This window comes from Lactuca sativa, chromosome 2 (assembly GCF_002870075.4).
Source record: "Lactuca sativa cultivar Salinas chromosome 2, Lsat_Salinas_v11, whole genome shotgun sequence".
NCBI lineage: Eukaryota > Viridiplantae > Streptophyta > Magnoliopsida > Asterales > Asteraceae > Lactuca > Lactuca sativa.
This window is the reverse complement of record NC_056624.2, coordinates 124,559,200-124,573,027: the sequence shown is the minus strand read 5'-3', so window position 1 is coordinate 124,573,027 and position 13,828 is coordinate 124,559,200. Positions and strand designations below refer to the sequence as shown.

At 31.7% G+C, this 13,828-nt stretch overlaps 1 protein-coding gene across 1 annotated transcript; it reads right to left on the bottom strand.

Moving 5' to 3' along the window:
- Positions 1-10,784: 10,784 nt before the first annotated feature.
- Positions 10,785-11,305, bottom strand: LOC122196612 (uncharacterized). Its single transcript, XM_042899715.2, has 2 exons — positions 11,033-11,305; positions 10,785-10,928 (listed from the first exon to the last, which is right to left on the bottom strand). The coding sequence occupies exons 1-2, from the start codon at positions 11,237-11,239 to the stop codon at positions 10,803-10,805; spliced, it is 333 nt and encodes a 110-aa protein (XP_042755649.1). The 5' UTR covers positions 11,240-11,305; the 3' UTR covers positions 10,785-10,802.
- Between the last annotated feature and the right edge of the window lie 2,523 nt (positions 11,306-13,828).

The following is a 13,828-nucleotide window of genomic DNA, read 5'->3' as shown; positions in this document are numbered from 1 at the left end:
TGGATAATTATGTGATTAAATGTTAATTTGAATTATTTGTTATTTAATCCTTGTTGTTATGAAAAGTTTCATATTTTGCCCTTAAGGTTTTATAGTTTAAATTTGAACCCAAAAGTTTTGTTGTTTTGAAATTTAAATAGTTGAAACCCTAATGTTTTGAAAAAGGTTTCAAAACTTGCCCTCAAGTTTTGGAATTTAAATTTTGATTAAATGGTTTAATTTTGATGTATATTTAAATTCTAAACCCTAATGTGTTGAAATGTTTCAAAACTTTCCCTCAAGTTTTGGAATTTAAAAGTTGATTAAAAGTTTAATTAGGAATGTTAAATTCTAAAACTCTAGTATAGTTTTGAAAAAGTTTAAATCACATCCTTATGGTTTTATTAATTAATTAAGGTGTATAATTAAAAGAGATTTAATAAATCCATAACAGTTTAGGTTTAAAATTTAATTGAATTAAAAGTATAATTGTTAAATTAGACCACCTAATATTTTAAAAGTGTAAAATATACCCTATACTACATATATAACATTAAAAGTCTAACATTATATATATGTATGAGTAAAAGTTAGTCTTATCGTTAGTAGGCCTCATTCACGAAGCTGGTCTATAAGGGGTGTTTAAGGAAATTGCCTATAAAATGGCGATTGAATGGGTATCCACTCTTACCCACCGCACTCTTGACTAGTGGAGGGTCGTTAGCCGAACGGGTAGGATAGGACGAAACCTTCCATTATAAGTATAATGAATTATTAAAGTAACTAAACGTTTTTATAAAATTCCCAATCTTAGTTACTTAGGCAAAAGTGAATTGATGCAATTCCATGAAATTACACTTTGTACCCTTGCGAAGACGTTAGTGGAGCGTGTGTGGTTTACCGGCACACTAAATGGTTCTAAGCAAAGGTAGCAAAGGGTGACTCAATGTTTGTCATAGTTCGGTGGAGCGTGTGTGGTTTACCGGCACATCGAATAGGTGACTGTAACATGTGAGGGCACCATGTAAGTTTGCATGGTTATTCACACCCGTTTTGTGATCCTCGGCATCCCAGTCACAAACAAGAGGGGCATATCGAGATATAAACATGCCATTGAAATGTTCAATGAATCTCAAAGGATCTAGGAGTTTTCATAGATTTAAAACTTAAATTTCTTTTTCGTTTTTCGTGGTGGAAATTAGTGAATCGTCATTCACTTACCTTCAAATATTCTGCAATTAGGGTTACGGCATCCCTCTCCCAAGTTGTGGAATATTGTGTTGGGTCCTAGCCTTAGTATTTCATTTGGGTGATTTACTAAGGACTCAATCTATCAACTAACTTGAATTCGTTTTCTCCCGTTTTGTAGATGTCAAAGTTCGACAACTATGGTCTTCTCAAATCCCGTGGAACAAGCATTCCACATGAAGATGATATTCCACGATTTGATTGAGGAACAAGAAATCATGCTTCACTTCCTCTACCTCCTCCAATTATTCTCCCTAACCCACAAGTTCAAAGGCTTGAAAAGTTCAAGATCACTCAAGCCCTTTTGGCAAGCAAACATAAAGAAGGAAAGTCCGTGTATGCACACGTCCTAGGGATGAAGTCACACATTGATAGGTTAAGAATGTTGGGATCCGTTGTCTGTGAGGAAATGGCTGTTGATTGGGTTCTTCAGTCACTTCCTAACTCATATAGTGAGTTCATAAGAGAGTATTATATGATGAACCGCGACGTGACCCTTATAGATCTCACCTATATGCTTATTGCTACTGAATCAGCAATGGTTTGGCGCAAAAGAAAAGCAAAGTTGATTGGTGAATCTGCCTTCAAGAGCTCAATGGATGTAGACAATGGCAACGAAAGACATGCAATGATCGAAAAGTTTGATCATAAGAGAAAGACGATGTATGAAGTAGTTCCATGTCCTGTTCCAAAAGAGTCGATTTGCTTTTATTGCTAAGAGAAGGGGCATTGGAGACAAAGCTGCCCTATTTACCTAAGAGATCTAAGAGATGGGAGAGTCGAAACGTATGGCTCTAATTTAGGTAAAATCCATTGACTAACTCTTTTAAGCTTCATTCCAGATTCTTAATACATAATGTGATAAGATTACAATTGATGTTTTGTAGGATCGAAGAAAAGAAAGGAAGCTTAAGGGAAGAAGTGAGCAGAATCTAACCGTGAAGGAATGGATTTCGATCGCATTTCTTGAAGATTAGATTCTTGAGCTACTACTTAGAGTTAGAATTAGATTGCTAAGAAAGATGTATTAGCATAAGTTTTTCAATGAGTTGCATTGTAAGGACAAATTTTTCGGCAATAAAATAAATTTTGATTTTAAATCTTATTTATTTATCCTTACAATGGCGTGTATGAAAAATTGATGTTAAAATGTTTCTATTATTAGCAGTAATGGATTTGGTTCTTATTATGTTATTTATGGAAAGTCGAGAATTTACCAGATAGGGAGAGTTTCTCATCGCCCAAGTTTCAATTGGACATAAATTTGGAATCATGCAACTTGGTTGCACGATGAATGAGAAATTTCATATTTGGAAATTAGACTAATTCGTTGACAAAGTGTCAAGTGAAGGACTAGGAGATCGAGTACACAAAGTTGTGTATTGATCAAAGTCCACCATAAGAGTAACAAAGATATTCGTCATGATTTACTAAAGGCTTAGTAAATATGATTATACTTACAAGATTAAGTGTAATTCTGAATTGATTAAAGGGTTTAGATCAATAGCAGAACGAATAAGAAGAATCAAGTAGGCAGAAAGATAAAAGTTTCTCCATTCTAAGAAGAAGGGAGAGTAGCTTTTATGCTTTATGATAGGTATTAATGATTAAGAACCATATCTCAATTGATCCTCTAAGTGAAGTCTTAGTACAATTGTATGTTTAAGAAGAGGAATCAAGGATTGAAGAAATGGTTAAATCAAGAAGTCAATCATACTTCGTTCCAATAACAAGTCTTAAAGTTAAGATTGTGACATTGAGTGAAAAGTATTAAAGGTTTATAACATTCATCAAATATGGAAAGTTGTGATGTCTTGGATAAGACAAAGACCAACTAAGACCAATTTATGAAGTGTTTTGATAAAAACTACACTAACTCTTGAATATTTGTTTGTCAAGAAATGTTTTGACAAGAGAATCTTATATGTCAAGGAGTAAGTGGGAGTTTTAATGGTCTTGAAAGGTTTCAAGAACAAATCAAATAAACCTTATCAATCATCACTAGCACACGAGTTGAGGTTTACAACCTATCGAGTTGACATTATTTTGTTTCTGTGTCAATCCAATCGAGTTAATTATGCATGTGAGTTCTATGAGTTCTCATTTTGAACGCATAAGAGGCAAAGCACCTTAATCAATGAAAGGTACATTGATAGGAAAGGGTGAGCTGCTTAACTACTTGGAAGACATGGTGGGCAGCTGTGCTACCATAAGGCAAGAAATCAAGATTAAGAAAGTTCGGTCCATATGAGTTTGAATTTGTCGTAAACTTTGGTTTTAACAAATTCACATGGATAGGAACACATACACCATTTAAATCTAAGTGTCATAAGATTTCCTCCTTCATGAAAATGATTGTGAGGAAATGCTTTCACTAAGAAAGATTTTAAGAAGATAGTGATTGCAAAATTGCATTCTCGAATTCGATTATGGTTACGGTATCCCTTTCCATAATTTGAATTGTGAGGTTTGGCAATTAGTCTTAATTGTTTAGACACACACATGAACTATCGAAGACAAAGGTGTATAAGTTCAAGAAGCATTGATAAAGGATTATCAAAGCACTAAGTATTAGAAACATAAACTTAAGAAATTCAATAAGCATTGTTTTTTTGAAAGTTAAGATGTTTATGAATACATGTCGAAGCTAGTGGGAGCATAAGTGTTATGTTTTATAATAATCATCAAGATAGTGGGAGCATAAATGTTATGATTGTATGATTATTAAGGAAAGTATTGCAAGTTAGCAATATTAATTATAGAAAACAAGAGTCATGCTTTGCAAAGTTGTAAGGATGGAATAGTTGTTTTACCAACCCCTTTCATGGCCAACTTGGAAACCAAACGTCTCCATATAGTACCTACTACAATAGGTCGTATTCCCTTGTCAGGTTTTAGGAGCGGCGTGAGAGGAGCAGAAGCAACAAATTCTGCCAAGCTCGAAGGGCCTTTTCCCTCTAGCCATAGATTAACCACAGAAGTAATAGCACGTAGGAGGTCTTTAGCTATAGACGAACCTTCTCCACAAAGGGCATCTAAAACGTGTTGAGCTCTCAACCCGTCCCTCCCACACGAGGTACCTTTAGGGAAGGATTTAATTCCCCCAAGGACATTGTCAACATTCACTACCAGGGGAGGTTCTGAAAATATGGTGTTGGGCATTGAAGGCGGTGGCTTGTATGAATGCTTATCCTCCAATGCCTTCGTGGTATCACCTCCAAATGAAGCAACCCCCGAAGAACATAAAACTTTCACTGCTGCTGTAAAATGTCCATCGGCAACCTTACGAAGACATTGTCTGAAATTGGTGCTGCCCGGTGTTCTTTTCTCTTGAATATACTCTCCTTTTTTATCTTGTTGCTCTAGTCTTGCATTGTCAACTAAGTTTTTAACTAGCTTGGCAATACCGTCTTCAGTCCCCCAAGTAGCTAACGCGCTCAAGATATTACGATGTTGCAAAGACTTCCTGTTGCTAGACCTACTTTCTTGCCTATTCTTGGGACTGAACAACTGAAGAGTACACCTAGGAAAAATTAACAAAGCAACCTACGCTTCAACGGATCCGCGATGAGCAACCACCTTGGAAAGGGCTGCTTTCAAAGCCTGAGAGAAAGCCATACGACAGTTATGAGGGATACTTTTGACAGTGGTGATAGACAGCTTAAAAACACGATCAAGTAGGTGGGCATCCATCACCAACCCATCATTGAGGTCGGCTTCCGGTTCATTAGGTAGCGGCTTTGGAATGCCAACAATATGCATGCTCATGTTATCCGCCCGTTCAATAAACTTAATCAAGCTACCCGGGTGGTGACATGAACGACTCAGGGCATGAAGCTTCATGCAATCCCTACGTATCCATTGACCAAACTCCTTCAAAGTTGCTGCCACAGACATAAACAATCCAATGTCAGAAGAAATAGCCTCCCGTAACATTGCTCTGCGTTCATCTGTATGGAGGTGTAAGCTCTTGAGATGAGATATCATACGGGATATCCCTTTACTTCCAAAAATACCATTTGGGCAACAATGAAACCCCCGAAAAGGACACGGCCAAGCCCCGCTCTTAAAGGAATGAGAGGACGCCATAAACCAACAAATAAAGTTTATTTAAGCCTCAAAGTGAGACCCGAAATTAGAAGCACTAACCCAAAAGAAAAAGTGACACTCCAACAAAAGACTGGAGTGTGCACAATGGAACCCATACCGGATAGGATCCCTACATCAGCTTGAGCCGAAAATTGACAACAACACTTGAAAAACTCATTTAGGCATTTTATCAAACACTTGGCGGGCAGAAAAAGAAACACCTTGTTTGCATCACCAACCTTAAATTTTTATGCCCAAATGCAATCATCAAATTGTTCTATATTTTGGCCCAATGGCTCTCTATGTGGTTATATATTGGAATCATTAAGCAACATAAATAGTTGTGCATATTCACCGACGCCATTTGTTTGCTTACATATAGCTTCTCCTTCTTTCCCACACTATGAATGTAAGCATTAACTACCTTCCCTTCTTGTTTTGTATGTAACATTGAGATTCACAGTAATGGTTGTGTTTGGTACATTGGAGAAACACAGTGACTAGGTCCCCTTTTGGTTGGAACATAATGACTAGATCTGCTTACTGTTTCATATTAGAAAATTAAATAATTAGAAAGGTAGTCATATTTTAATTTTTTTTTTGTTGTCATTAGAACAATCAAACACGTTTTACATATATAGCAGACAATGGTTTAAAACATTTTTCTTCAATATAATCATTTTCAAAACAATGTCAACATGTCATATTTTATGTTTTATTGATTAGAAAGTGCCCATATTTAGAAAAAATTACCGTCAAAATGAAAACTTATAATCTTAAAAAAAAATGCAATCGTATCAAAAAAAAGAAAAATGCAATCGTATCACTCATCTATAAAGATGCTATTTTTATAGTTAGCATTTATTATTAATTTTGGCAATTTATAATTATATATTTTTAGAGCAATAAAAATAAGCAAACACACAAAAAAAAACACACAAAAGAAATAGAGAGAAGGAGATTGAAACGTAGGGAGGTTGAGGAGGTTAAAGGTAGGAATATGCTGAAGTGGGAAAAATGAAAAAAAAAAAAAGAGTATTTTTTTTGTATATTCCACGGGTCGCAGTATTTGATCCGATTAATGAGGTGCTTCCATACAAACATTCTTGGTTACATGAATTTTATAAAAGGGTATAAAATTATTGTTTTTTAGGATGTCTATATCACACATATCAAATTTTCAAGAGAATATTTTATATTTTATTTGAAATTTTTAGGCTGGTGAGTGTGGAAACATATTACCATACCAAAAAGTAACACTTCATATGTCATGTCATTCCATGATGTTATAACATCAAGTGAGAAAATAAACAACATGTTATAATACTCATTAATTTCCATGTCATTATTTATTATTTTTTTGATTTAATTTTTAATATTTATAAAAAAATTAATAAAAAATATTATTTAAATAAAATCTAATTTCTTAATTAAACATAACTTTTAAAATTCTAAAACAACATTAGAACAAAAAACATTTAAAAACAAAAAAATTAAAAATTTGCCCTTAAATTATTCATCTTCGTTATAATCGTACATATGATCAGCATCGTCATCATTAAACGGGTCGAATGAATCTTTTTTTTTAGAATTACTGAAAATTTATGAAATAGAGAGAAAAAATTAAAATGATGATTAAAAATAATATAGTACTAGTAATATGTATTTATAGGTAATTTTTTTATTAAAATGTGACCGTTGAAAAACAATCGAATGAAAAAGTCAAAAGAAAAATGTCTGTGTTGCAGCTTGTTGCCATCACCACAGAAGTCCAGAACACCAATTAATGGGAAGGGAGGACACTTGTGTTGCAGCTTGTTGCTATCACCACAGTGTTCCTCATGAATACTGTTAAAGACACTCCATGTAGATAAACACGGACCTTAAGTGGGCATAGTCTTATTCCAATTCTACTTGTTTCCGTAACTTTTTGTATAGAAAGATCATTTTTCATTCCTCTGCCTTTTGTGGTGTAGAAATTTAGCATGAAATTTTGAGGGGTTAAAATGTTGAATTGATAGAGAGCTATACAGTTGGTCACATTGCTTCTTGACATGGTATAGAGCCCACAAGAGAAACTTTTTGTATGTAAAATGTGGCAAGTTCATAAAATATATAATAATCGTTAATGGGTATTATCAAAGTGTTTTCATGAGTTTTTCAAACAAAATAATATTTTCATGAGTTTTTCAAACAAAATAATATATTTTTTTCGGTTTTCGAAAAACAACCATTTTATCTCGAATGTCTCGTTCCGGACTATTTTTCAAACCGTTATTTTTGACAAGATAGAAAATGCCGCAACATCTTTATTTTGGAGATTTTAAGCCATTTGACAAGATTGAAAATCGCTTATAATTTATCTTTTTTTTAAAAACTATCCAGACTAACGTTTCAACAACCTTATCAAGTATTTTTTGTTTTATGTAATATATATATATATATATATATATATATATATATATATATATATATATATATATATAGGTAGATGTTCATTTGAGATCACCTATATTTTGTGAGACATGGGGACCAAATTTGAGCCTTTGATCAAAACCGATCTTGTGGCTCATAAGAAAACGTGATTAACACTAATTAATCTAAAAGATTAGTTAATTAGGGGTAGATTAGGCACTAGGTTAAATTTTAGATCATCAGATCTGTTATCTTCATGTTATCACAAAACCCAGCTGTTTTGATTCTTTCTACCAATTCACACTAATCGATCAACATTCCTTCATCTTCGATTCACGCTAATCAATCTTCTATTTGCTTTGATTTGAGTGATTGAGGTTTATGTTCATCTATCGACATCAACAATTCATTACAAGATTTTTATCGGTTTTAGCTCTGTGATCATCGATTTCATCCAAGGTAGAAGTTCAAGTGTTCGGTCGATTTCTACTAATCTTCATCTTCAACAATTGCTAACGATCTTTCAAGCTGTGCTTTTTACTCTACATCATGATTTCATCAATTGATCAAGGTTTGAGTTTTATTCCCCTAAGTTTTCATCGCTTTCAGATCAACGATTTTTAGCCATTCATCAACATTGGTAATCAATCATCAATTGATATCGATTTCCATCAGATTGATGCTTCGAGATTACTATCAAATAAGGTGTTTTATCAATTTAACTTCATCTTAAATCTATTATCATTTCAAGTATTTGATTTCAGCCATCGATTATCAATTTCAAGCTTTTGGTTTTTTCTGTACATTCGAGCACATATTAAATGAAGATAAGCAAGCAAAAATAGCGTATCTTCGTGTTATTTTGTGTCATTCTATAAAATTAATGAGGTATGTACATAACTATTATTGTTCTTGAGCCAATTATCTTACATTATACATGCACTCTACCTGTTTGATGAAAGTCCTGAATGAATAAAGAGTGTGATGTAGAGTCTGATATATCACTCCTTCCTTCCCACCCTTAAACTTTGTTACTATTTAATGATATTGACCCCAAATTCCAAGCTGATTTTTCTCAACTTAGTGATGACTGGTGTACTTCTTTTTGTCAGTGATTGAAGGACATACAATTGTTATCAATGCAAATGTTCAGTGCATATGTTGGAAGAAGCATAACATCCATATCTTGACACCATTAATTAATGATGAGAACTTCAAGAATCATATTGACATGTTGGTTTCAATGGTGCTTGGTCTATAAAGAGTTAAAGTGGCTAAGAAGTTGATGGATGATGAGGACTTGGTTCATCTTTCTAATCGAAATCTATAATGAGACTCCCTACACTCTCTTTATTTCTTTCTTGATGAAATTGTTCTTTACATTTGTGCAACTTTAAACATTGTTATTGCAGCAGATATGTATCCTAATACCCATAAAACCCATTTCGCCCATTTCACAGTGTAAAGTGGTACATACAGTTATGAAATTAGATAAAACTTTCATGTTTTCTATAATTACAACTTTTTAGGTAAGTCTTGAATGGAACTATAGAGAATGTGGTTCAATAATAATTTCCTGGAGTGTCTCATTCAATTTAGTGGGATGTTGTAAATTTGCTTATATATATATATTTTTTGGTTTCAAGTGATGTATTTGAGGTAATTGAATAAAACGATAACACTATATTCTAAGTTTTTACTTTTACATTGGTATTTACAAATAAACTGTGCATTATTTTAATTTTCTTACATATATATTGCTATATTCTAGTTTGATATTTGATGTTCATATAATCATTTAGTGTTATATTGTATTTAGAATGTTCTACATATACAAACATCCTATAGCATTATTCTATAAGAATATTAAGTTGTAACTTGAATATAGACAACCTAATTAAATTAATCTGTTAGAATGATATGTATATTCAGAATATTAAATATAACATTAGAATCTTATGTAATATAAGTTCATTTTATATGTTATAACACAATTTAGAATATTACACTTTAATATTATAATATTCCATACAATTTCATAATATTACGTATCAATTAACAACATATTAGTAAATACTGTAACCTTGTGATATATTTTTTATAACACAAACTTGAAATTTAGTTTTTAATCTATGAGGTTTTTAGAATACGTTTCAACTTCCAGAGAAAAGTTTGATATTTATCCTAAAAGTATTCATTTCATTTTATAAACTTATATGTTTCTCACTCATTTAAAAAGTTTATTAGTCTAAGTTCTTACATATTATTTGGTTTCCTACACACTTGAAAGGAATGATGGTCTGAATTAGAATACTTCATATTATAATATAATATTACATGATATTACAATCTTTCAGATTATTACACATTAACATTATAAACATTTCTTTTCTATAAATCAATTTTTTTCTATAGACTATTCTATATATTCCTATAACACTATAAGTTATAAATTGAAAATATTACATAATATTTCATATAATATTAGAATCTTACATAATGTAAGTTAATTGTACACATTACAACATAATTTTAAAGGGCAAACATCTTTTGTATGATGATTGCAGTATAATCTTATATAATCTTACATAATTTTTGCATTGAAGTATATATGAATAGTCTTATGTATGATAATTAGAGTATAATGTTTTGTTACCAAATTATTATAATACAATATTATACATATAAGAATATTATATTGGTATATAGATGCAACATCTTTTATTATTTTAATAGAATAATGATGCCTTTAACCTTATTCTATTAGAATATTCTAATTTTTTTTGCTTACTATAGAATATTCTACCATGACCATTAAGAAGTGATCATAATACCAACTATTCATTAAACATTAATCACCTAATAAACCATATCGAGTTTCTTACATAATACTAGATAACATTTTTTTGTATAATTTGTTCAAAATTAATAAGATAGATATTACAAAAGGAATTGTTGTTTAGTCACCATAGCCACATTTAAGTAATTCCAAACTTCTATCAAATCCTATTTATTACCCTTTTCTCAATTAGAAAAAAATGTAGTTGAAAATATGTCTCTAAACTTCCTTATCATCTCATCTCCTTCGTTCTATTGTCTTCAGAGAATTTCGATAGACAATGCAAAATAATATCTTCCATATTATCCTTTTCAGTTGAGACATTGTTGAAAATTGTTTCATACTTTTCTTCATACTCCTGGGAAAAAAAAGACATTACAATATTTTTCTTATATTAAGTTAGGACATAATTAAAATATATTCTAAAACATAATTAAATAATATATTCTACTTAGAATATACCTCAATACGTGTGTCCTGATTCTCATTCTTGTCACGTTCTAAATTTGAACTTTGTTCAATTAGATTTCCAACCCCAAACCCACCAGCTTCAATCTCAAAAGATTGTCTTTCCTTCAACTTATCTGTTGTCCACATCGTAACTAATGGTGTTTTACGTACTATTTTTTGGAGCTCGCATTCAATTTCATCACAGTAAATTAGCTGCATTATTTCAACATCATATTAGATATCCATTTTTAAGAAAAAAATAAGTATATGAAAAAACATACCAACATCAACAACACCGAGCCTCTGTAATAACACTTAGGGTTGTATGGACGCCATCTCCCTTTTGAAATTTTCACACAGTACAACAAATATGCACACCAATCGATTTTAGAAATGTCATCTACTTCAACAAGTGCTCTAACTGGAACTAAGTTGTTTGTCCCCATAGGAATGGATTCTGCAAACGTATTAACAAATAAAGCTATGAAACCCAGCTTGAAATTCATATCCACTTGTTCGGATTTTTGAATAATCTTCTTGTAGTTTGTTGCATTTGCCTTTCCACCTTCAATTTCCTTCATCCATCCATCAAACACTTGATGATCTTCGCTAACCATGTCCAGGTCAAATAAGCTTTTTCCAGTTTTGGGTAAACCAAACACTTTATGAATTTTTTCCTTTGTGATCTTTATTCTTTTTCCTTTAATCGGAATATTGTTTGTGCCTTCATCATAATGCTCAAGCACAAAATGGAAAAGTTTTAAGGGAATACTCTTAATGTTGATCTTCAAAAATGCTTTAAATCCCATCCGTTTCACCCAATCTTTTTGTTCTGATGTCAAAGAACTTACAACATCTGTTATCAATCCAGGTGTCGATCTAGTGTTTATTGAAGGCAACTCCTTCAATATATCTTTCACAGTCTTTTGCTCTTTGACGGTTTTTTGCTTCTTTATTGCTGCACGATTGTCCCCACTACTCCTCTTCCTTTTTGCTTCTTTAATCTTTGTCACTCCTTTAACATATTTTCTATCACCGATTCTCCTTTTTACATAGATTTCTTCATCAAATTCATCATATAATTCATTACATCAGTCATAAATGTTAGTAACACCACAAAAATCCAAAAATCCTATATCATCTAATTACAAAAGAATATTATACATATACACTTATTATATCAGAATATTTGTATAGATCAAATGGGTGTTTTTGTGTGCTGAACGAAAAAGAATGAAAAATTCCATTCCTGCACCTCTGTGTCTTGATCTAATACCAAAGTTCCATTCAGTTATTCTATTAGAATAAGATTAATAGAATGTAGAAAAACATTAATAAAATATAGAATATCTTATTATAATACATAGAATAACAGAAAAAAATGAGATAAATATTTTATTAGAATAGAATAATTGATAATATACCTTTTTTTTTTCTTTTTCTTTTGAAGTTGTAGTTGTTGATTCATCGATAGACTTCGATGATTTACTTTTTTGAACCAACCATTTGCCAATTGAAGTTTCCACTTCATTACTTCTACCCGCTGTCATCATTTTTATTTTTGATTTTGTCATTCTTGTTATAATATTAGCTGCATGAAAATAATTAATGTTAGTACAAACAGTTGCATAATATTAGAATTATAAACTATAAAGTCAAAGATTGAGCTTAAAAGTGTAGCAGTTTAAAAGTATTTTCTTCATTCTTTAATTGATCATCATTTTTCCTTCATACGTTATATGTTCTATTTAGAAAAATAAAAAATCTAATCATAATACTTATACCAGGGAATTGTCACCTAATTTCATCTTTCTACAAGGTACCAGTCAAATGATTCTAAAATCTCTCAAACCAACCATTTTGAAACAGGGGTAAAATCTCCAATACTTTGCAATGCATTTGCATAAGGTCCTTACTCCTGCTAGTTTGATTACTACCGATTTTGCAAATTAATTTAATGTTATTTTCTACATTTTCGCTTGCTTCTTGAAGTTATGGTATATCTTGCATCTTATTTCATTTCGTTTCACCTATTTTACTTTATGATCCTAATAATGGGTATTTGCCTAACCCTAATCACTAACAGTATGTAGATTTGGAGAATGGAGCAACAATAGAAGATCAGCTCTCGATGCAACATCCTTGTTATCAAACGAGAACAATGATATATAATGATAATTAACAGAACTATTGAAAATACCTGGAATTTCTTGAGAAGTTTTGGTAATAATGTCATTTAGATGATCTGATGGTGTAGATTCTGAAGCATGTGTTGATGTATCCATTTTCTTTGATAGAAATATTCGATAAGAATCAAAGTAAGTAAGTTTAGGGTTTTATCGAGGGATTAAAATGCAGAACTCCACAAATGAAATCGATCCAAAGAGAAATCGAAGATGACGAGTTCAAAATCACAAGAAGTTAGTGTTCTAGTTGATTATCGAGGGTTTTCGTGTAACGATCGGAAGATGAATTTCAGGAAGTAGAACGATGATTGAGATTTGGATCAAATAGGTTTTAGTGTTCGTATCTAGGGTTTTTAGGAAGAATACCGGGTGTTTTTGTGTGTTGAACGAAAAAGAATGCAAAATTCCATTTATGCCCCTCCGTGTCTTGATCTAATCCCAAAGTTCCATTAATTTACAAAAATGTCACCGCCTATTTTATGGTTTAATCTAAATTAATATCAGCATTTGATTATTCAAGATGACTGGTCAAGATTTGGTCTCTCCGTCTCACAAAATCTAGTGGTCTCCTATATATATATATATATATATATATATATATATATATATATATATATATATA